At 44.5% G+C, this 21715-nt stretch overlaps 1 protein-coding gene across 1 annotated transcript in view; it reads right to left on the reverse strand.

Annotated features, from left to right (window-relative positions):
• LOC124545527 (NACHT and WD repeat domain-containing protein 2-like) overlaps nucleotides 1-21715 on the reverse strand; it is a 1590779-nt gene that overhangs the window by 460320 nt on the left and 1108744 nt on the right. Inside the window, exon 6 of the mRNA XM_047124475.1 lies at nucleotides 12400-12511. Coding sequence (XP_046980431.1) covers nucleotides 12400-12505 — 106 coding nt within the window. The 5' untranslated portion in view covers nucleotides 12506-12511. The remainder of the gene's footprint in view (nucleotides 1-12399; nucleotides 12512-21715) is intronic.

Consider the following 21715-nt stretch of genomic DNA (forward strand, 5'->3'; position numbering starts at 1 on the left):
TGCTCAGCTGTTTGAAAATCAAATAACGTAAGGGGTTTATCAGCACAGTAATTCATTAATTTTTCTAATGGGACGTTTCAAAGTGAAGTGCGTTCAGTTTCACACTTTCTCAACCAACGTCACGACCTGAGAACCTTTAGCATTATAACCAAACATTTAGTGCCATGTAGTGCTATAATCTTGGGTAGTTTAATTATTTATTGCGTTTAATATTGTCCACTGTAAAAAGTGCAGTTTCGCGACGTTGAAAAACAAACCTGCTGCATATAATTCTATGCAAGTCGATTGGAACTTTGCTTATAACGTTTGGTTACCCAAGAACTAGTGTTCTTTGCGGACGACAGTCAGTTGTTTCCCAAGACGGCCCAGTAAGTCAAAAAGTAGTAGGGAATAAACAAACATCGGTAAAAAAAAATTATTTATCTTCGTATTCAACATCAAATAATTTCAAGACTTTCGAAAACAATTTTTTGCTTGCATGCTTGAAGTCAAATATTTAACCCTTTAACTCATTTTTGAAGTACGCCTTTTTGTACACATGAGTTCGATTCTTGAAGCTGTCGGGGATTTCTCATTTCATTTGTTTGAGAATATTATTTTCTGAGGCGGAAATTGCGGTCAGCCCAGCATTTACCCAAATGGGTGTGGGAAACCGCCTAAAAACTACATTCAGTCTCCCTCGCTTTTAAGCTAGTGCCGTACGTGTTACGCTGTACTGTACGAACAAGTCAAATCTCTCCGCCCCCACCCCTCCTCTCGTCCCTCACTCACAGCTACTATAACTTTAAGACTGAATAGTTACACATTACAAAAGATCGTAATTACTATTCACGAAACAAGCGGTTAACTACGAGCAGCCTCCCCCTGTCAGCGACTTGTTCGCTCGAGCGGCACCACTACCTACGCAGGGTGTGACACGTGTGCACAGCTTTTGTCTCCGCGGTCGCGTAGCAGAGCGGTAAGTTTCCGTGTGGCAGGCAGCCGCTGCAAATGTCAGGGGTGAGGCGATGCTCGCACCGCACGTGGAAATGGGATATCGAAATCGGATACGCCGAGTTCCGTCGCCGCCTTTTTGCCGGCGGGCGAACTTCACTGTCTCAAATAAAACTGCAGGCAGGTACAAAACGCCGGTCGGGTGCGGCGCGGCCGACAGAGATTACTCCGGCGTTTCAAGCGAGCGCTGTACTTTTCATTAAAGATACTCCCGGAGAGCCCCCGAGGGGATAATGAAACGAAAACAGAGCGGGCGGCAGCCGCGATGCGCTGTTGGAGAGCTGTAAGCAGGTCAGCCGGACGTGGGAGTTCCCACTCGTGTCTGCGGAAGGTTTCACGTCGGCGGTACGTGGAAGCTTAAAAGGGTTTAATATCTCGTCTACGCCAGTTGTTTGAGATGGACTGCTAGCTCAGTTAGGAAAAGATAGCGGAAGGAAGCCGTCATTTTTTAAAAGTGCCACACCAGTATGCAGTTATCCTGAGTAGCAATAGAAGCTAAAGTTGGATTAGTCGAAGCGTGGTTCTGATCTCATTTCTCTGAATTGCCAGGCCACCCCAAAGGCTTAAGCAGTGTCCGGTAAATTCTGCTAACACAAGTTTGTTATGGCTTTGGTGCCCACTTTGTTAACGTACCACTATTAGCTTTCTGTCTCACGCTCTTCAGCCGACGTTTGCTTAACGATTTTCCTGTCGTATCGCCAGCACCCACTGGCAGTGTCAAAGGCTCGACCTGCAAAGCTTCCACGACCAGCGACGGAGGCTGATACTTTGACAATGTCAGCCAATGCTATTGGTACCGGTAAGATACACTACTGGCCATGAAAATTGCTACACCACGGAGATGACGTGCTACAGACGCGAAATTTAACCGACACGAAGAAGATGCTGTCTTATTCAAATGATTAGCTTTTCAGAGCATTTACACAAGGTTGGCGCCGGTGGCGACACTTACAACGTGCTGACATGAGGAAAGTTTCCAACCGATTTCTCATACATAACAGCAGTTGACCGGCGTTGCCTGGTGAAACGTTGTTGTGATGCCTCGTGTAAGGAGGAGAAATGCATACGTATCCTGAATAGTAATAAGGCATCCCACGTCCATATTCATCTTGTTTCTGGTATTGTTCCCCAAACTTTTCTTTTTCAGACTTCTTATTGTTATTGTTGCCTCTTTGGTCAGCCCCAAAACAGATTTTTTTGGGTTCATGGGTGTTCTGCGATCAGTGGTAATTAAAGTTTTTTGCACATTTAGTCCACCAGGCGCTCCCACCATTTCCATAATCTTAAACCTTTACGCCGCACCAACACTGAAACACAGCAGAGCATCCAGCACTGCTATTTTCAAAGTATTACTCATAAAAGGAAGTGAGAGTAAAATGATGTTTTAACAATGCTGTCTTCACGACATGGGGGCGTCGTGAAGTGTGCAGGCGCTTTTAAATTCCTCAAATTTCTGAGCTCTCTCCGGTACAATTTTCTCGAGGCAAACTTTTTCTCGCTCAGAGAACTACTGATAATTTTTAAGAGAAAAATTAAAAAGTCGATTTTTTGAAACTTATGCCATTAAGGCATCTAGGAATCGCCAGTTTGCTCGCAGAGGGAAATGTGGAGGTAATAATTCTAGAAGGAGACCAAGTCTTGAATGCAGTAAGCAGGTGAAATGGTTTTAGGTTGTAGTAGCTACACAGAACAAGAAGTCTTGCACAGGGTAGACTGGCGTGGAGAACTCCATCAAACGAGTTTTCAGTCTGTAGACCGCAACAACGAAAGCTCATTACAAAAGCGTGGCTATTCTACCATTTTAGAGTTACAATAATTTACCCCTGATTGCAAAAGGGTGTGCGTGTGACAAAATATTCAAAATTAACGAAATGGAAACGTAAGGAAAGTAATGAGAAACATACGTGATTGAGACATTCAGTTTCCTGAGACTTGTTCCAGAAAGAGTCTCTTGGCGCCACGTAAGGATGCGATGTCACGGCTCTAGAGATGACTTCGTGCAACATCTCTCATTTTTATTACTCACTCTGACGTCAGTAGGTGTGGCGGACACAGCGTCTCTAGGCCGGCGATATTAAATTCTAGCCATTCCAAGAGTGTCGTCGACATATTAATAAAGGCAAGAGGAAGCACGCCGCTATTGCCGCACTATCATGCCGCAGAAAACTTCTTCCTATGCTAATCCCACAAACTGTCGTGTAAAGCCAGCGGCCTAGTGTGGAACGTATGTTTCCTCTATTGACATATACTTTATTTCATATGAGGGACGAAATACGATTTATCGGGCATTTGCAGTCATTTCTTGGAGTTTTTCTAGTCATTAGGTTTTACATTGCTTTTGTTTCCGTCCTACACTTCTTTCTATTCTGCACCGAGCTTCGTATTTCTTACATACGTTTCCTGAAGTGCGCATTGAATTTTATGAGCTTTGTCTGTCCGTCCAAAATTTAGCCCCTCCTGCATCATACATCTGTATTCTCGTTGCTTTTGTGTGAGATATCTTGCCCCTTGAACTGCTAAGAAATTTTTCCACAAATTTCTGTGTATGCCTATCACCTACTAACGCTTCCCTCGGATCACCTATCTTGTGTAAAGATGCGTCACTGATATCAAAATTTTTAATATCGAGAAAGTCGCTCTCCTTGTTTCTGCTATGCCCTATCATCTTCGTAGTCTCTTTTCCTTCTACAGTACGTCTTTGCACTGTACCGTTCCTGTGATCTTCCTTTAATGCTAGCGTGATGTGTCAGAAGTCATGCGCTAGCGATATGCTCATATACAGATAACAGTAGCATGGCGTACGCAGGGTGTAAATGGGCAGTGTCTCCGAGGAGCTGTCATTTGTATGCTGGTAATTCACGTGGACAGCTTTCCGATGCGATAATGTCCGAACGACGGGAAATGACAGATTGTGAACTCGGAATGGTAACTGGAGCTACACGATGGAACATTCCATTCCGGAAATCGACATGGAATTCAGTAACCCGAGGTTCACTGTGTCAAAAGCGTGTCGAGCTGTTGCCTCTCACCACGGATAACGAAGTGATCGACGACCTTCTCTTAACGGCCCAGAGTAGCGACGTTTGCGTAGAGTTGTCAGAGCTAACAGACAAGCAACTTGGCGTGAAGTAACCGCAGAAATCAATGCGGAATGTACGACGAGCGTATGTACTGGGCAAGTGCGGGCAAATTTGGTGTGAAGGGACTACGGCAGCGGACGGCCGACGCGAGTGCCTTTGCTAAAACAGCACGACATCGCCTGCAGCTCCTCTCCTGTGCCCGTGACCATATCGATTCGACCCTAGATGCTGGAAAACTGTGGCCTCGTCAGATGAATCCCGACTTTCATTTTGCAAGAGTTGATCGTCGAGTTCGAGTGTGGGGCAGACCCCACGAAGCTGTGGGCCTAATTTGTCAATTTGGTTCCGTGATGGTGTTGGCTGTATTTTACATGGAGTGGACTGGGTCCTCTCGTCCAACTGAACCGACCATTGTCAGGAAATGATTATGTTCGGCTACTTGGAGACCATTTGCAGCCATTAATGGAGCTAGTGTCCCCAGAGAAAGACGGTACATACAGGGTGTTACAAAAAGGTACGGCCAAACTTTCAGGAAACATTCCTCACACACAAATACAGAATAGATGTTATGTGGACATGTGTCCGGAAACGCTTAATTTCCTTGTTAGAGCTCATTTTAGTTTCGTCAGTATGTCCTGTACTTCCTCGATTCATCGCCAGTTGGGCCAATTGAAGGAAGGTAATGTTGACTTCGGTGCTTGTGTTGACATGCGACTCATTGCTCTACAGTACTAGCATCAAGCACATCAGTACGTAGCATCAACAGGTTAGTGTTCGTCACGAACGTGGTTTTGCAGTCAGTGCAATGTTTACAAATGCGAAGTTGGCAGATGCCCATTTGATGTATGGATTAGCACGGGGCAATAGCCGTGGCGCGGTACGTTTGTATCGAGACAGATTTCCAGAACGAAGGTGTCCCGACAGGAAGACGTTCGAAGCAATTGATCGGCGTCTTAGGGAGCACGGAACAAAAATGGCTCTGAGCACTATGGGACTCAGCTGCTGAGGTCATTAGACCCCTAGAACTTAGAACTAGTTAAACCTAACTAACCTATGGACATCACAAACATCCATGCCCGAGGCAGGATTCGAACCTGCGACCGTAGCGGTCTTGCGGTTCCAAACTGCAGCGCCTGTAACCGCACGGCCACTTCGGCCGGCGAGCACGGAACATTCCAGCCTATGACTCGCGACTGGGAAGGACCTTGAACGACGACTGCAATGGACGAGGCTATTCTTCGTGCAGTTGACGATAACCCTAATGTCAGCGTCAGAGAAGTTGCTGCTGTACAAGGTAACGTTGACCACGTCACTGTATGGAGAGTGCTACGGGAGAACCAGTTGTTTCTGTACCATGTACAGCGTGTGCAGGCACTATTAGCAGCTGATTGGCCTCCACGGGTACACTTCTGCGAATGGTTCATCCAACAATGTGTCAATCCTCATTTCAGTGCAAATGTTCTCTTTACGGATGACGCTTCATTCCAACGTGATTAAATTGTAAACTTTCACAATCAACATGTGTGGGCTGACGAGAATCCGCACGCAATTGTGCAATCGCGTCATCAACACAGATTTTCTGTGAACGGTTGGGCAGGCATCGTTGGTGATGTCTTGATTGGGCCCCATGTTCTTCCACCTACGCTCAATGGAGCGCGTTATCATGATTTCATACGGGATACTCTACCTGTGCTGCTAGAACATGTGCCTTTACAAGTACGACACAACATGTGGTTCATGAACGATGGAGCTCCTGCAAATTTCAGTCGAAGTGATCGTACGCTTCTCAACAACAGATTCGGTGACCGATGGATTGGTAGAGGCGGACCAATTCCATGGCCTCCACGCTCACCTGAGCTCAACCCTCTTGACTTTCATTTATGGGGGCATTTGAAAGCTCTTGTCTACGCAAGCCCGGTACCAAATGTAGAGACTGTTCGTGCTCGTATTGTGGACGGCTGTGATACAATACGCCATTCTCCAGGGCAGCATCAGCGCATCAGGGATTCCATGCGACGGAGGGTGGATGCATGTATCCTCGCTAACGGAGGACATTTTGAACATTTCCTGTCACAAAGTGTTTGAAGTCACGCTGCTACGTCCTGTTGCTGTGTGTTTCCATTTCATGATTAATATCATTTGAAGAGAAGTAATAAAATGAGCTCTAACGTGGAAAGTAAGCGTTTCCGGACACATGTCCACATAACATATTTTCTTTCTTTGTGTGTGAGGAATGTTTCCTGAAAGTTTGGCCGTACCTTTTTGTCACAACCTGTATAAGAAAGGCAGTGCGCCATATAACCGGTCCAAAACTGTTCGCCATTGCTTTGAAGAACATTCTCGACAATTCTAGCGAATCGACTGACATGAATCCCATCGAACATTTATCGGACGAAATCGAGAAGTCACTGCTTGCCCAGCTTCCTTCACTGGCAATACTTTCGCGTATTTGGACGGCTATAGAAGCAATCTTCTTCACGTTACATGCAGAAGTGACCTCCTTCGGTAAACAAAAACACACTGAAGAAGGTCACTTGCAACAGTGACCGAAACGTCGGCAGCTTTTCATAGACCCAGAAAAAAATGTATTGACTGTAACAATAGTCGCGGAAGCCTACGTCTACATGTAACACGGATGAGCATTTCTGCAGGGGAATTCCAATGACTGACTGAGCCCGTGCCACGTCGAGATGCTGCACCACGCCGACATGATATTTGGAGGTATCCAGTGCCCTATAACATCTCATCATCTTGTCTGCGTGTTGAACATTGGTACAATTCCTCTTGCATCATTTTACGCACTTCATTAACTGAGTCATGTATTTTCAATGATTCTTGACCATAAAAGTTATGCAAGAGTGGTCCTAACTTCCAGCTCTTTGAACATGAGTTTCACTTTCTAGATTTTTCACGTCTACTGCTTTTTTTTTAAGTATTAGAATGTACTCACCCCTACTTTGTAAAAATTTCGTTTCAGTTCAAGTAATTAACGCGACACAGAGCAATTCCAAATTATGTACAGATAATATATTTTTTGCACAGTGCAATGATTCTGGTAGTTTATAAAGAATCACATAGTAATTCCGTGTTCTGAACAGAGGAAGATCAAAATATTATTTCAATTATAGTCGGAGGGATTAATGACAACTATGCACCTGTATTAAGCCAGTGCAAGGCAGGTGCTGCCCTGAAAAAAAGCAGCTGCTGCGAAATGAACTGCAAAACAAGGTGGCTGCAGTTCTGCAGTCAGTGTACTGCTGATGCTTGAACTTATAACACTGATCACCCCTCATGTCGTTTCATTCATTCTGTCCATAAGGCTGATTAGTTACATTTCTGCAAAGAAACGCTGTGAACTTTGGTACTTTATTCTTAAGAATGTTCCACTATATCTATTACCAGTGGTGAACATTGTTTCTTTCTACCATTTTGTTAATTTCCTAAATAAATGCTGTTGCTGAGTTATACTTCTAACAACATTGGAATACCTTGATTAGTCTACGACAATTAACAGATAATTAATCATCGATTTGAAACCAATTTCTATCAACACTTTGGTAAAAGTGGTCATTAATTCTTATTTTTTCTGCTTTTTGACTGTATGAATCTGTAATTATTCAGTTTAGGACGTTGCTTTGGATGATATCATTGCAGACTCTATCGCGCACGTTCGAAGTTCATACCATAAACAAAACTAAAATATAATTCGTATGAAACGCAGCACTTTCTATTTATAGCTGATTTTTGGAAATATTAAAGAGAGTCTATTGCGACTAGTATTGTCTAGATTGCTTAATGACTTTTCTTATTTATTATAACATTTCAAGAAATGTTTCAGCTGTGCCATCATCAGAAACCGAAACACAACTGCGACTTGGAGACGAAAATTATCATAACGCAATACAAAAAGCGTTATTCACAGAAGTTCATCACTATCGTGACTCATTCCACGTATTTATTTCGAATATTAACAGATTAGCGCAACTACTTCTACGTTAAGGCTTTCAGAAAACACAATGTAATTGTTTTTTTCGTTCTTTTACCCAAATTTGCCAGCCTATTTTATGTGTGATTTTCATTACATCACATTTTATACCATAAACTTCAATATTTATTGCTCGTAGAATATGTTAGTCACTGTAACTCGCTAATGGATAAAAAAACGATATAAAAGAAATAATGTTCAAATGGGTCTCAAGGGTCACCGTTTATCTATGCGGGTGCGGCTTTTGTTAGATATGTGATCCGCATCGTACACAAAATACCAGCTGTCAGGAGGGCAGATGGACTACTTAGGTTTGCTCGAAAACTTACGAGAAAATTCAGCCAGTCAGAAGCAGCTCCGAACAGACAAGTTAGTGGATATTGTTCTTGTTTTTTTTTATCCGTACGTTGAGCAAGAGGTTCACGTCATTCAGCAGCAGCCTGCTTCTGTCTCCAGGATTTATTCACAGAAATCCGCCTTTCGAAAGCCCGGTGTGTACCTTTAAGGGATCAAGTAAACATGACAGCTTGGAAAACGGTTTCGTTGTTACTGTCGTACATTTAAATCAAAAAGCAAGACCAATGTCAGGACGCCTGCGAAGGCATACAGACAAACATTTATCCTTCACCGCTCCTGACTGGAACAAAATGTCATCAGTAAGAAAATTGCTACGTACTGTAAAACACCTCGGAAAGAACAGCAGTTATTAAATAAATATCGCATAATGTTCGACCTGCGGGATGTACATAGTTTCACGCCATATTAAGTACAGTAAACACGTTTTGAAAAGGGGATTTTCATTTCCAGAACTACGAGTATGTATTGAATAACAGATCGCCGACAAAAATAAATTCGAAATTTAACTCCAGAGTAGTCGCAATTTTTTCAATTAATTCAATACAAAATTAATTTTCACTCATTATAATTAATTTTGTGGCTCGCCTTTCGCAGTTACTAATTACGGCGGAATTAGTAGAGAGCCGGAGGGGAAATTTTAATAGGGCTGAGTAATTGTGTTGTGGGCGTCACGCCACTTTTCAACTGACGATCCCACGCACAGTCGTGTTACAGTGTAACCTCTTCTGATCTGGAATGATCTCATCAGTAGCCGTCACAGTCGGTACGCATGAGGACACACGAATATATTCTTATTGCGTACGGATCACGCCACCAGTGTGTATTACACTGCAAATCAGACAAATTTCTGTACCTGCCTGGGGTCGGTCCGACTTCGTGTCTGAGTTTTACGTTGATATGATGTCAAATAATAGTCCACAGGTACCTGGCCTTTTGACATTGTCCTACATTTTTCTTCCAGTTTCCGGAAGACGGAGAAGAGAAATGGAGGTCTTTGCCTTTTTTTCTGGTAGGTAATTAGTTGTTGCTTTAGCGCACAGGTGCCTTACGAATTTTTGTAATCTGCTCTTCCTCCGCAGTTAATCTTATGTCGAGGAAAAATGAATGAAAGGGCACCGTGTGTTTGCAGCGAAATGACGAAAGAGTAATACCAGTCAAAAACTGATGTCGCATGTTCCAAAATTCTCAGACGGTAGGACAAACACCGGAGGACTGGACTTGATGGTGTGCTTGTGTAACTCTACAGAACAACACTCAAATCGAAATTATCTATTTTGCATCTAATTGACTTTGCCTTCTATCGCTGTGCAATGAATTCTTGGCTTGTATATCGTCGCGAAACTGGTGACACGAACACGTCTCTGCAGCAGTCCCGAGCAGATACTGTTAAAGGTTTGGTTGGTTGGTTGGTTTGTTTGGGGGAAGAGACCAAACAGCGAGGTCATCGGTCTCATCGGATTAGGGAAGGATGGGGTAGGAAGTCGGCCGTGCCCTTTCAAAGGAACCATCCCAGCATTTGCCTGGAGCGATTTAGGGAAATCACGGAAAACCTAAATCAGGATGGTCGGACGCGGGATTGAACCGTCGTCCTCCCGAATGCGAGTCCAGTGTGTTACCACTGCGCCACCGCGCTCGGTTGTTAATGGTTTGACCATAAGTGACACAGCGCAGTATGTTGAGGAAAAGAAGGTAGTGGCTCCTTTGCTTGAGAAGGACGTAATACATGGAAATATAGACCACTTACCTGAATATGGAGCTACACGAAGGAGCCGAATTTACTCACTCGGATATACTGCAGGAGAGGTAACACTGTACTGTTCTTTGTTCGCAAGAGAAACTGTTTTAAACATTTGCACGAGAAATACAGGAGAAACTGTGTATTAAGACGAGAAAGAGTACGGGAATACATTTCTTGTTTCTTTGTATGTGTGGTTAGAGCCTGTACCTCAAACTGGAAAAGCTGCTAACAAACAATATCCCCTATTTTCGAAAAATGAAAATAAAAATTAGGAAAATACACTCCTGGAAATGGAAAAAAGAACACATTGACACCGGTGTGTCAGACCCACCATACTTGCTCCGGACACTGCGAGAGGGCTGTACAAGCAATGATCACACGCACGGCACAGCGGACACACCAGGAACCGCGGTGTTGGCCGTCGAATGGCGCTAGCTGCGCAGCATTTGTGCACCGCCGCCGTCAGTGTCAGCCAGTTTGCCGTGGCATACGGAGCTCCATCGCAGTCTTTAACACTGGTAGCATGCCGCGACAGCGTGGAGGTGAACCGTATGTGCAGTTGACGGACTTTGAGCGAGGGCGTATAGTGGGCATGCGGGAGGCCGGGTGGACGTACCGCCGAATTGCTCAACACGTGGGGCGTGAGGTCTCCACAGTATATCGATGTTGTCGCCAGTGGTCGGCGGAAGGTGCACGTGCCCGTCGACCTGGGACCGGACCGCAGCGACGCACGGATGCACGCCAAGACCGTAGGATCCTACGCAGTGCCGTAGGGGACCGCACCGCCACTTCCCAGCAAATTAGGGACACTGTTGCTCCTGGGGTATCGGCGAGGACCATTCGCAACCATCTCCATGAAGCTGGGCTACGGTCCCGCACACCGTTAGGCCGTCTTCCGCTCACGCCCCAACATCGTGCAGCCCGCCTCCAGTGGTGTCGCGACAGACGTGAATGGAGGGACGAATGGAGACGTGTCGTCTTCAGCGATGAGAGTCGCTTCTGCCTTGGTGCCAATGATGGTCGTATGCGTGTTTGGCGCCGTGCAGGTGAGCGCCACAATCAGGACTGCATACGACCGAGGCACACAGGGCCAACACCCGGCATCATGGTGTGGGGAGCGATCTCCTACACTGGCCGTACGCCACTGGTGATCGTCGAGGGGACACTGAATAGTGCACGGTACATCCAAACCGTCATCGATCCCATCGTTCTACCATTCCTAGACCGGCAAGGAAAGTTGCTGTTCCAACAGGACAATGCACGTCCGCATGTATCCCGTGCCACCCAACGTGCTCTAGAAGGTGTAAGTCAACTACCCTGGCCAGCAAGATCTCCGGATCTGTCCCCAATTGAGCATGTTTGGGACTGGATGAAGCGTCGTCTCACGCGGTCTGCACGTCCAGCACGAACGCTGGTCCAACTGAGGCGCCAGGTGGAAATGGCATGGCAAGCCGTTCCACAGGACTACATCCAGCATCTCTACGATCGTCTCCATGGGAGATTAGCAGCCTGCATTGCTGCGAAAGGTGGATATACACTGTACTAGTGCCGACATTGTGCATGCTCTGTTGCCTGTGTCTATGTGGCTGTGGTTCTGTCAGTGTGATCATGTGATGTATCTGACCCCAGGAATGTGTCAATAAAGTTTCCCCTTCCTGGGACAATGAATTCACGGTGTTCTTACTTCAATTTCCAGGAGTGTATCATACAACATTGTTCATATGAGTGTATGGGACGGAAATTTTCTTTCCTCTCCAATTTTCCTGTAGTTAATTTTCTGTTTGTCAAGTAAAGAAATAATGTATACTCCAACGGTTCTGAAATCAAAATATACTGGTACATTCAAGAAGCGATGTAATAGCTGTATTAGATGATCGGTGTAGCTACAGACTTTCTGACGAAATACAAAATTAGTGAATATGCCTGTTTTACCGGATTTTGACTTCACTGGACTGCTGGAATGTACGTAAGCTCTAAGGCGTGATGCGACACCACAGCTTGTGGCTTCCTAAGTGGGGCCCTGAGTTGCACGGAAAATACTGCCTCGACTCAGTTCGCCTTTATACAGCTGGAGTGGCCCCATGTTAGACCGAATATACAGAAATTCATTTGATGAAGAGAGGATTTCAGTTGGACAACAAAGCTTATCAGACCGCTACCTTATAACGCAGATTCACTGTAGTGTATTGCGATACAGCGGCAGCTTTGCGTGCAGCGCCGTGTCAAGTAGAACGCGTGACACTCACCGGTCCTGGTGGAGGCGATGAACACCTTGAGCAGCCGGGGGGCGGGCCTGCGCGCAGCGGTCACGTGACCCTGCAGCACGTCCCACACCGCCTCCTCACCGCTCATCCTCACCTGCAACGCAACAGACCTAAATACACAACTGTGCTCCACACGTCTGTAAAGTAGTACACATCTCATCTGTACTCTCGTATAACTCCTCGTATACCATATTAAATTTCTGAAAGATGAGTCAGGACAAAATGATGAGCTCGGTGACGATGATAATGATGGTGTCGATTGTTATGGTGATGATCGTAACGGTAATGATCGTGATGACAATGATCATTGTGATGACCATGATTCTGACAGTTGCCATTGTTGTGATGGTCTCGACATGCTGATCACCATAACGCCGTTTACTACCATGACGATGGTTGTGTGTTCTTGACCGATTGACTTCAAATTTTTACATGCTACACTAATTAACACAGAAACGGACATAAGCTACATTTTTAATATGTATGTTGTATATAGATACTATATAAAAGATTAATGTAGTTAATTATTATTGACCAATTTACCTCAGATGTTTACACAAAACTCTAGTAACCATTTGGATGGACTTAGGCTATATATTTTTTAAACAACAATGTTTTTACCTACAAAGTAACACTAAACCCTGCCCTATATCTTCTGTCAATAAATTTAAATGAGTTTTTAAGGTTGTAAAGTCCTTTTTGAAACACCCTCTACAAGGAGAAAGAAGGTGACACAGAAACAATATTAAACTTCCTTTCTCAACTGCATCGCAGCTCAGAGGTTATGTTGCACTTTTAAATTTGATGTCAGGGCATTTAAACCGTTGCGACTTAAAAATTTAGACCGTTGCGACTTAAAATTGGTACTTTACTGGGTGACAATTACTGTTCGATATGAAATAAAAATCTTAATAACCGCTGAACGGGTTGCTTTTAGGACGTTCAAACTGCACGGTTAACACCGGGACATGATGGGAATTAATACGCGCATGCGGTTGGTAGGACATGTTTTAAGGCATCAAGGGATCACAAATTTAGCACTGGAGGGCAGCGTGGAGGGTAAAAATCGTAGAGGGAGACAAAGAGATCAATACACTAAGCAGATTCAGAAGGATGTAGGTTGCAGTAGGTACTGTGAGATGAAGAAGCTTGCACAGGATAGAGTAGCATGGAGAGCTGCATCAAACCAGTCTCAGAACTGAAGAGCACAACAACATGCGTAGTTTGGTTTAGAGACGAAGGCTGCTGTCATTTGGATGGGATCGTCAATAAGCAAAATTGGCGCATTTTGGGGACAGAGACTCGGCATTTCGCGATAGGGAAGTCTCTTCACCCTCAACAGGGAACTGTGTGGCGTGCAATGTCCAGTAGTTGAATAATTGATTCGATATTCCATGATTTCACGGTGAGGTTTAGGAAGATGATTTCATGCCCATTATCCAAAGTGACCCTGATTTTAACAATATGTGGTTCAATCAAGCTGGAGATCGACCCCATCGAAGCAGAAGAGTGTTTGATGACCTGGAGGATAACTTTGGGGACCGCATTCTGGCTCTGCTGTACCCAGAGGCCACTGGCATGGGCCTCGATTGCGCATCATATTCCCCGGACCTGGACACATGCGACTCCTGTTTGTGGCCCTATACTAAAGAAAAGGTGTACAGCAATAACAGAACGATTTCTGAGCTGAAAACAGCTATTTAGGAGGTCATGGACAGCATCTAAGATCCGTAAATTCAATGGGTCATGCAGAATTTCGCTATTCGTTTGCGCCAAACCACATCATCGCTAAATGATGGCAGGCATATCGAACATGTCATAACCTAAATTCGAATATCTGTAGTGACCTTTACATGTTGAATAAAGTGAGTGCACACCGTAGCTTGTAACTAATTTACGTTTCTTTTTTCATATAGTTCAATAATTATCACCCTGAAATTATACTAGTTATTGCGCTCGAGGGGCAAAATACTAGATTCTGCCATGTCAGAGAAAGGAATTTACTCAAAGTGATCAACGTTAGCAAACATAACAGTTTGGAAAAAATGTGCGTGGCTCGCTGTATCACTGTATAACGATACGTGACAGCTGACAGATTCTGTTCATACTTTCTCTTGGGTCAACGTCCAGCCTCCACTCTCGTTCTGTATCTCAATGATATTGACGGTTACAAATGTTACAGAAGCTGTCGTTACAGAAGCTACGTGGACGACATTTTCGTCATCTGGCCACATGGACAGGAACAGCTACAGATTTTTCTACAACATCTAAATTCGGTCCACAGTATCATTCAGTTCACCACGGAGACTGAGAAAGATGGAAAACTACCCTTTCTTGATGTCCTAGTGGAACGTAGGTCTGATAGCTCACTGGGTCACAGTGTGTACCGAAAGCCTACACACACTGATCTGTACCTACATGCCTCCAGCTGCCACCGTCCGGCGCAGCTTAGTGGAATGCTCAACACCTTGGTACACAGAGCACACTCGATCTCTGATGAACAGAACTTGACAACAGAGCTCATACACTTGGAGACCGTGTTCCGCAAGAATGGGTATGGCAACAGCCAAGTCCAAAGGGCGTTCCGACAACAGAAGTGCAGCAAGAACCGAGATGAAGAACAACCCGAAGAAGAGAAGCGAGGTTTGGCCTTTCTGCCGTTTGCTGGCAACGTGTCGTCAAAAATATGGAGACTGTTAAGGTGACACAAGATTGACACAGTCTTCCGGCCACCAGCAAAGATTCGTGACCTACTAGGAACGGCAAAAGATGACGTAGGCCTTAATAAAGCGGGCGTATACAAAATCCTGTGCGGCTGTGGCAAATCCTATATCGGCCAAACAGTTCGCACGGTCGAGGACCGATGCAAGGAACACGAACGTCACACCCGCTTACGCCAACCCAGCCATTCGGCCATAGCAGAACACTGCATTGAAACCGGACACACAGCGAAATTTCAAGAGACAAAAATCCTGACGGCTACAAGTGCCTACTGGGACAGTATCTACAAGGAGGCCATAGAAATTCGAGTAACAGATAACCTCATTAACAGGGACACCGGGTTTCAACTTAGCAAGGCCTGGAAACCATTATTAAACACCATCAAAGAGCAACGGCGCGAGCGGACGCGAGATCCTTCCGTCACGGCGGACGGAGATGGACTGCGCCTACCACCGGGCGTGGCTGCTGCTACCCCCACCCGCCTCCCACCACGCGGCGCCCCGCCGGCCGCCCGAGCCGGGGTACGAATCGGGACCCCGCGGACATAAATACCACGGACACAGCGCAGACAGATCATTCCATCACCACCACCTGATGATGGCGGAACGGTTATTCGCCGAAATATCGTGGAACTTCGACGATAGGATCCGGCTGGACACCCGAGAACCTAAGATACAGCACATTCGCCGGGAAAGCCTCAGATCACATGTCGTAATTTGGTTATTTGGCAAGCAGAGATCTTATAGAGGTACACAGGATGATGGTAAGAACAAGAACTGTTTGCCGGTTAGTGCGTGTTCTGCGTCATTGCTTAGGTTTAGATATACGGCGATCATTATTAATTTCTGCTTAAATGATCTATAGTATAAGATGGTCGATATTTAATGGCCCAAAACGAGCTAACCTGTATGTAGTCACTGTGAATCTGTCAAGTATTTCAAACCTAGGTAACTGCTTATGTTCGCACTTGAAGTCACCGCTGCTATTGCAATGTAACTACCCCTACGGTTTGTGTCGTTGTGTATTATTTGTCACCAGTTCTTTTATTGAAAGTAGTTTACTGTTCGTCTTGCTTTAAACATGTACTATTAAGCCACGAAATTTAACTGAAACATCATGCATCACAAATTATCGTTTCTTATTTTTTACACTTTTTTAATCCTTTCGTTTGGACATTCGAACTGCTTTGACTCGTCCCGCCAAGAATTCGATTCCTATGCCAACGTCTTCATCTGAGAGCAGCCACTAAATCTTATGTCATCAATTATTTTTTGGATTTATTCCAGCCTTCCCTACTGATTTTATACTCCGCAGCAGTGGGTTCTGAGATTGTGGGGCGTGCGACTCCAAATGGAGGTGGGAGGAAAAGGGAGAGGGCGTATAGCGTACAAGGGTGGCCATAGTTTTCGCATTGTCTGAAACGACCAGCAGGACTGAGCGACGTTGGCCGTCTGCGGAAACGCCCGTTGCCGGCTGCACTTTGACCACTGTGTCCGTAACTATCGCGCGCAGTACAAGTTTTGACTCGTGTTAGCTCGAGGCCTCGTTAAAGTTTTCCATACTTCGCAACGAGGACTTGGGTACTGTATCAAACTGTTCCTTGTTAGTGCCAAACTTCCAGATGCCAATCGGCCATCAGCTAGCGGAGGGGAAGGCGATACTCCAAAATCGAAAAACAGAAGGTATGGTGAGAACTACAGGGTGTCTCCAAAAATGTACTAACACTTTGACTGCCAATAACGTGATGACTTTTTCGTTTTTTCAGGTGTACCTAATGGAACAGAATGATAGGAGAATAACTTGGTTTTGAAGAGAGGAAGTTTACCGGTAAATGTTATTGGGAAACCGAAAACGCTCTAGAAGTGTAAAGATGGTGCAAAAGGAACTTCGATAAACCGCCACCAACGCACTGGGTTATTGCTCGCACCAGATGCAAATATGAAGCAAATGAAACAGTTCACAACGTCAACAACAAACGTTCTGGACGACCATGTACATCCACGAGTCATAGAAAACATCAGGTGCGGTAAACCCTATTCGATCGCCACAGAAATCTCTAAGACAAATGTCTCGGAAGACACACATCTCAAAAGATAGCGTCCATCGCATTTTGAAGCGTCTGCGCTGGAATGGTACATACCAACAGTAATCCATCCTTGCGATGAAGACGATCCAGACCAGAGAGATCAATTCTGTAAGTGGTACTTTGAGGAGATGTTTGATGATGACGAGATTTACTTCCAGCAAGATGGAACACCTCCCCTCTACCATCGCGACGTTAAGAGCTCACCTCGATACAGCTTTCCGAAACACGTGGACTGGATGATGGAGTGGCACTACATACCCTGCCCGTTCCTCAGACCACACGCCAATAGACTTTTTTATCGGGGTACCTGAAGAACAGAGTATATCGCACAGTCCCAGAACTTATGCACTGAAATTATAAGCTGAACGACAATATCGCGAAATTCCAAAAGAACTGTGTCGCGGCTTTAGTGAATCCATGGGTTCGCATTTTCAACTTTGGCTGGAGAATGACGGTCATCAATCTGAACATTTGCGAACATGTTTCTTTAAGTACATTTTCCTTCTGTAATTGAAGCCTTCAAATTTGCTGTGCATTCATAAGCAAAGTTTTTATATTCATTCAAAGCGTTAATTTGGTTTTTCGAGACAGCCTGTATTTATTGTTAAGCTTCACTAAACTTACAATTGATAGTGAACAACGTTTCTGCTGCTGATACAATGAAGCCTAACAAATTAAAGAAACGTCTCGAAGCAAAACATCATGCATTAACGGGAAAACCAAAAGAACCTTTAACCAAAGTAGTATTTTACTGTCTACCAAGAACAACTTTGCTGAGACGCCGAATGGGACTTCTAAGGCCCTTTTAGCCTCTTACAAGATTTCGCATAGGATTGGTAAATGCAAGAGCCCACACACAGTTACAACAATATCTGCAACTTTTGCAGTCGTGTATTCCTCAGTTGCGTGTAATATTACTGTATACTGCTAGTTTTTACTTGTCGACCGTCTAAGTACAACTGAATGAAACACATTTTTCGTGCCATACGCGTTTCACCTTTGTTCTCTGCAAGGCATCTTGAGTGGCCTGGAATATGTACATATTTTTACTATTTGGTTTACATTTTGGGACAATGTATATATAGGTTATAAATAGTTCTGATGTTTGGTTTTTCTATGGCGTAGTAATATTTTAAATTCTACTTAGAGGTTCCGTGGATGATTTCCTACATGCTGTGTTTTAGTTCCGTTTTTGGCGTTGTTCCTTTTACAATTGCCATTTCGGGTTTTTTCTATTCCACACTTCACAGCACTAGGAGCTGAACGCTTGTTTGGATGCTATGTTTTGGCTTGTGTTGCCGACTGTCTGATGTAACTGCCGAAGATCAATTAACATTGCCACCTTTCGACTGATTTCCTTTTCTTTGTGATATCTGTGATCTGATTGATTGTGTCTGTCTGTGTATATATATATGTGTGTGTGTGTGTGTGTGTGTGTGTGTGTGTGTGTGTGTACTTCCAACACCTGATGCGTTCTTTCCACCGTGCTTTAGAATTCCTGCATGTCATCCCTACGTATATTTGATCACAACTTTGACTTCAAGTTTGAATATTCCTGATCCCTGGAATATATGTCTCTTGGTTGTAGGTTGGCTTAAGTTTCATTGGAGTATTTTCACAGTATTATACGCTATTTGGAAGGCCTGTTTCTTTAGTAGGTTGACGCAGGCGGCTACACCTACAACGTGCTGACATGAGGAAAGTTTCCAACCGGTTTCTCATACACAAACAGCAGTTGACCGGCGTTGCCTGGTGAAACGTTGTTGTGATGCCTCGTGTATGGAGGAGAAATGCGTATCGTCACGTTTCCGACTTCGATAAAGGTCGGATTGTAACCTATCGCGATTTCGATTTATCGTATCGCGACATTGCTGCTCGCGTTGGTCGAGATCCAATGACTATTAGCAGAATATGGAATCGGTGGGTTCAGGAGGCTAATACGGAACGCCGTGCTGGATCCCAATGGCCTCTTATCACTAGCAGTCGAGATGACAGGCATCTTATCCGCATGGCTTTAACGGATCGAGCAGCCACGTCTCGATCCCTGAGTCAACAAATGGGGACGTTTGCAAGACAACAACTATCTGCTCGGACAGTTCGACGACGTTCGCAGCAGCATGGACTATCAGCTCGGAGACCCTTGACGCTGCATCACAGACAGGTGCACCTGCGATGGTGTACTCAACGACGAACCTGGGTGCACGAATGGAAAAACGTCATATTTTCGTATGAATCTGGGTTTTGTTTACAGCATCATGATGGTCGCAGCCGTGTTTGGCGACATCGCGGTGAACGCACATTGGAAGCGTGTATTCATCATCGCCACACTGGCATGATGGTACGGGGTGCCATTGGTTACACGCGTCGGTCACCTCTTGTTCGCATTGACTGCACTTTGAACAGTGGACGTTACATTTCTGATTTGTTACGACCCGTGGCTCTACCCTTCATTCTATCCCTGCGAAACCCTACATTTCAGCAGGATAATGCACGACCGCATGTTGCAGGTCGTGTACGGGCCTTTCTGGATACAGAAAAAGTTCGAATGCTGCCCTGGCCAGCACATTCTCCAGATCTCTCACCAAATGAAAACGTCTAGTCAATGGTGGCCGAGAAACTGGCTCGTCAAAATACGCCAGTCACTACTCTTGATGACCTGTGGTGTCGTGTTGAAGCTACATGAGCAACTGTACCCGTACACGCCATCCAAGCTCTGTTCGATTTAAAGCCAAGGCGTATCAAGGCCGTTATTACGGCCAGAGGTGGTTTTTCTGGGTACTGATTTCTCAGGATCTATGCACTCAAATTGCGTGAAAATGTTATCATGTCAGTTCTAGTATAATATATTTGTCCAATGAATACCCGTATATCATCTGCATTTCTTCTTGGTGCAGCAATTGTAATGGCTAGTAGTGTATGTAGTGCGAACATTGACGTATGAAGGAGATCGTGTGGCGCTATGGGGGCGTCTTTCGTGATTAGTAGGTGGTACCCAATTGCACGAAGGAAAACGCTGAATCCGGAAGATCATGAACACATTTTACAGTATTCGGTACTGTGTATAGTAGAGGAACACGTAGGAGGAGACGATTCTTTTTATCAGCATGACAATGCAGCGTGGTGTAAAGCAGCTTCACTGATTCGATGATTAGTGTACAGTAACATTCCTGAAATGGACTATCCTACCCGTAGTCCTTACCTGAACCCAATGGAACATCTTTTGGATGAGTTATATCACAGAATTCACACCATTCCCAATGTCAGACATCAGTAACATTTCTGGTTTCGGCTTTGAGGAAGAATGAGTTGCCATTCGTCGACGGATATTCAGATACTTCGTTCAAAGTGCACCAGTCAGAGATTTTATGGTCACTAAGGCGAATGTTATCTGACAGGTGTCCAAACACTCTTGATCATGTAGTGTACCAGTATCTTAGTTGCCCTATGGATGAAAGAAAATTAAATGCATATAAAGTTATAGAAAATAAAAACGGAAAATATTGCTGAGCTTAACCACTCCAAATTCGATGCTTTTCAAGATACTTTCACTTTGATGTACAAGGAAGCCATTTCACGATGCTATTACAGCGACCATACATATTATAAAAACGGATGTATTTATGTATGTATGTATGTTCCACATTTCCTGCTAACCCACTAGACCAAATCCAACCAACCTTGGCATACGTGTCGTTTACCATCTGCAAAGGATCGGTCTGCGTGAAAGAATCACCTACCTATCAATGGGGTGTGGGTGGGGATGGAAAGGTGGTGGAACACACGACGTGCGAGTACACAGACCTTACTCATCCAGTATTACAGAGTAAGAGCACGGAGCAACCTGCTACCAACTTTACACATAATTTCGTAACCTTAAGGAACATTTTCTGGCTGATAACCACCATAAAATGATGAAAAGAAGAAAACTGTAGTTTACTGAATTTTCGCTGTTCATGCAGTGAAACAGCCGCATCAGGCAGGAGGTATTCATTTATTATTCCTTTACTTCTAACTGCTTTCACGATACATTTTGCAGACGCAGAATCAAAATATAGTAGACATATAGTTCAGGAAATATGACGTCATAAATACTGAGATGCGTGAAACTGCCGCATCATGTACGACGTTTTATTACATCTGTAACACAGGCTCTATTCGAGACAAGTTTCTAAGATTGTATCCAAATATACTGGAGAATCTACCTTAAACATTATATCATTGTATGTCACATTGTTAAGGAGTTATGACGTCATAAATATTGAGCAGTGTGGCAGCAGAACTGCAGGGCGAAATTTGCTATAGGTAAAGGTGACATATGTGTAAAAACACGTGTAAAATATATAAAATATAATTGGTATATGAGTACTCTTCCAAACCAACAAACATAAGGCCACATCTAAACCCCTGGATCAATTTCAGTAAAAGTTGGCCCATATTTTACTTACTATGTGGAACGGAATTCTGTGAAGGTAGGAACTTCCGAACTGCTAA

This window comes from Schistocerca americana, chromosome 8 (assembly GCF_021461395.2).
Source record: "Schistocerca americana isolate TAMUIC-IGC-003095 chromosome 8, iqSchAmer2.1, whole genome shotgun sequence".
In the NCBI taxonomy this organism is placed as follows: domain Eukaryota; kingdom Metazoa; phylum Arthropoda; class Insecta; order Orthoptera; family Acrididae; genus Schistocerca; species Schistocerca americana.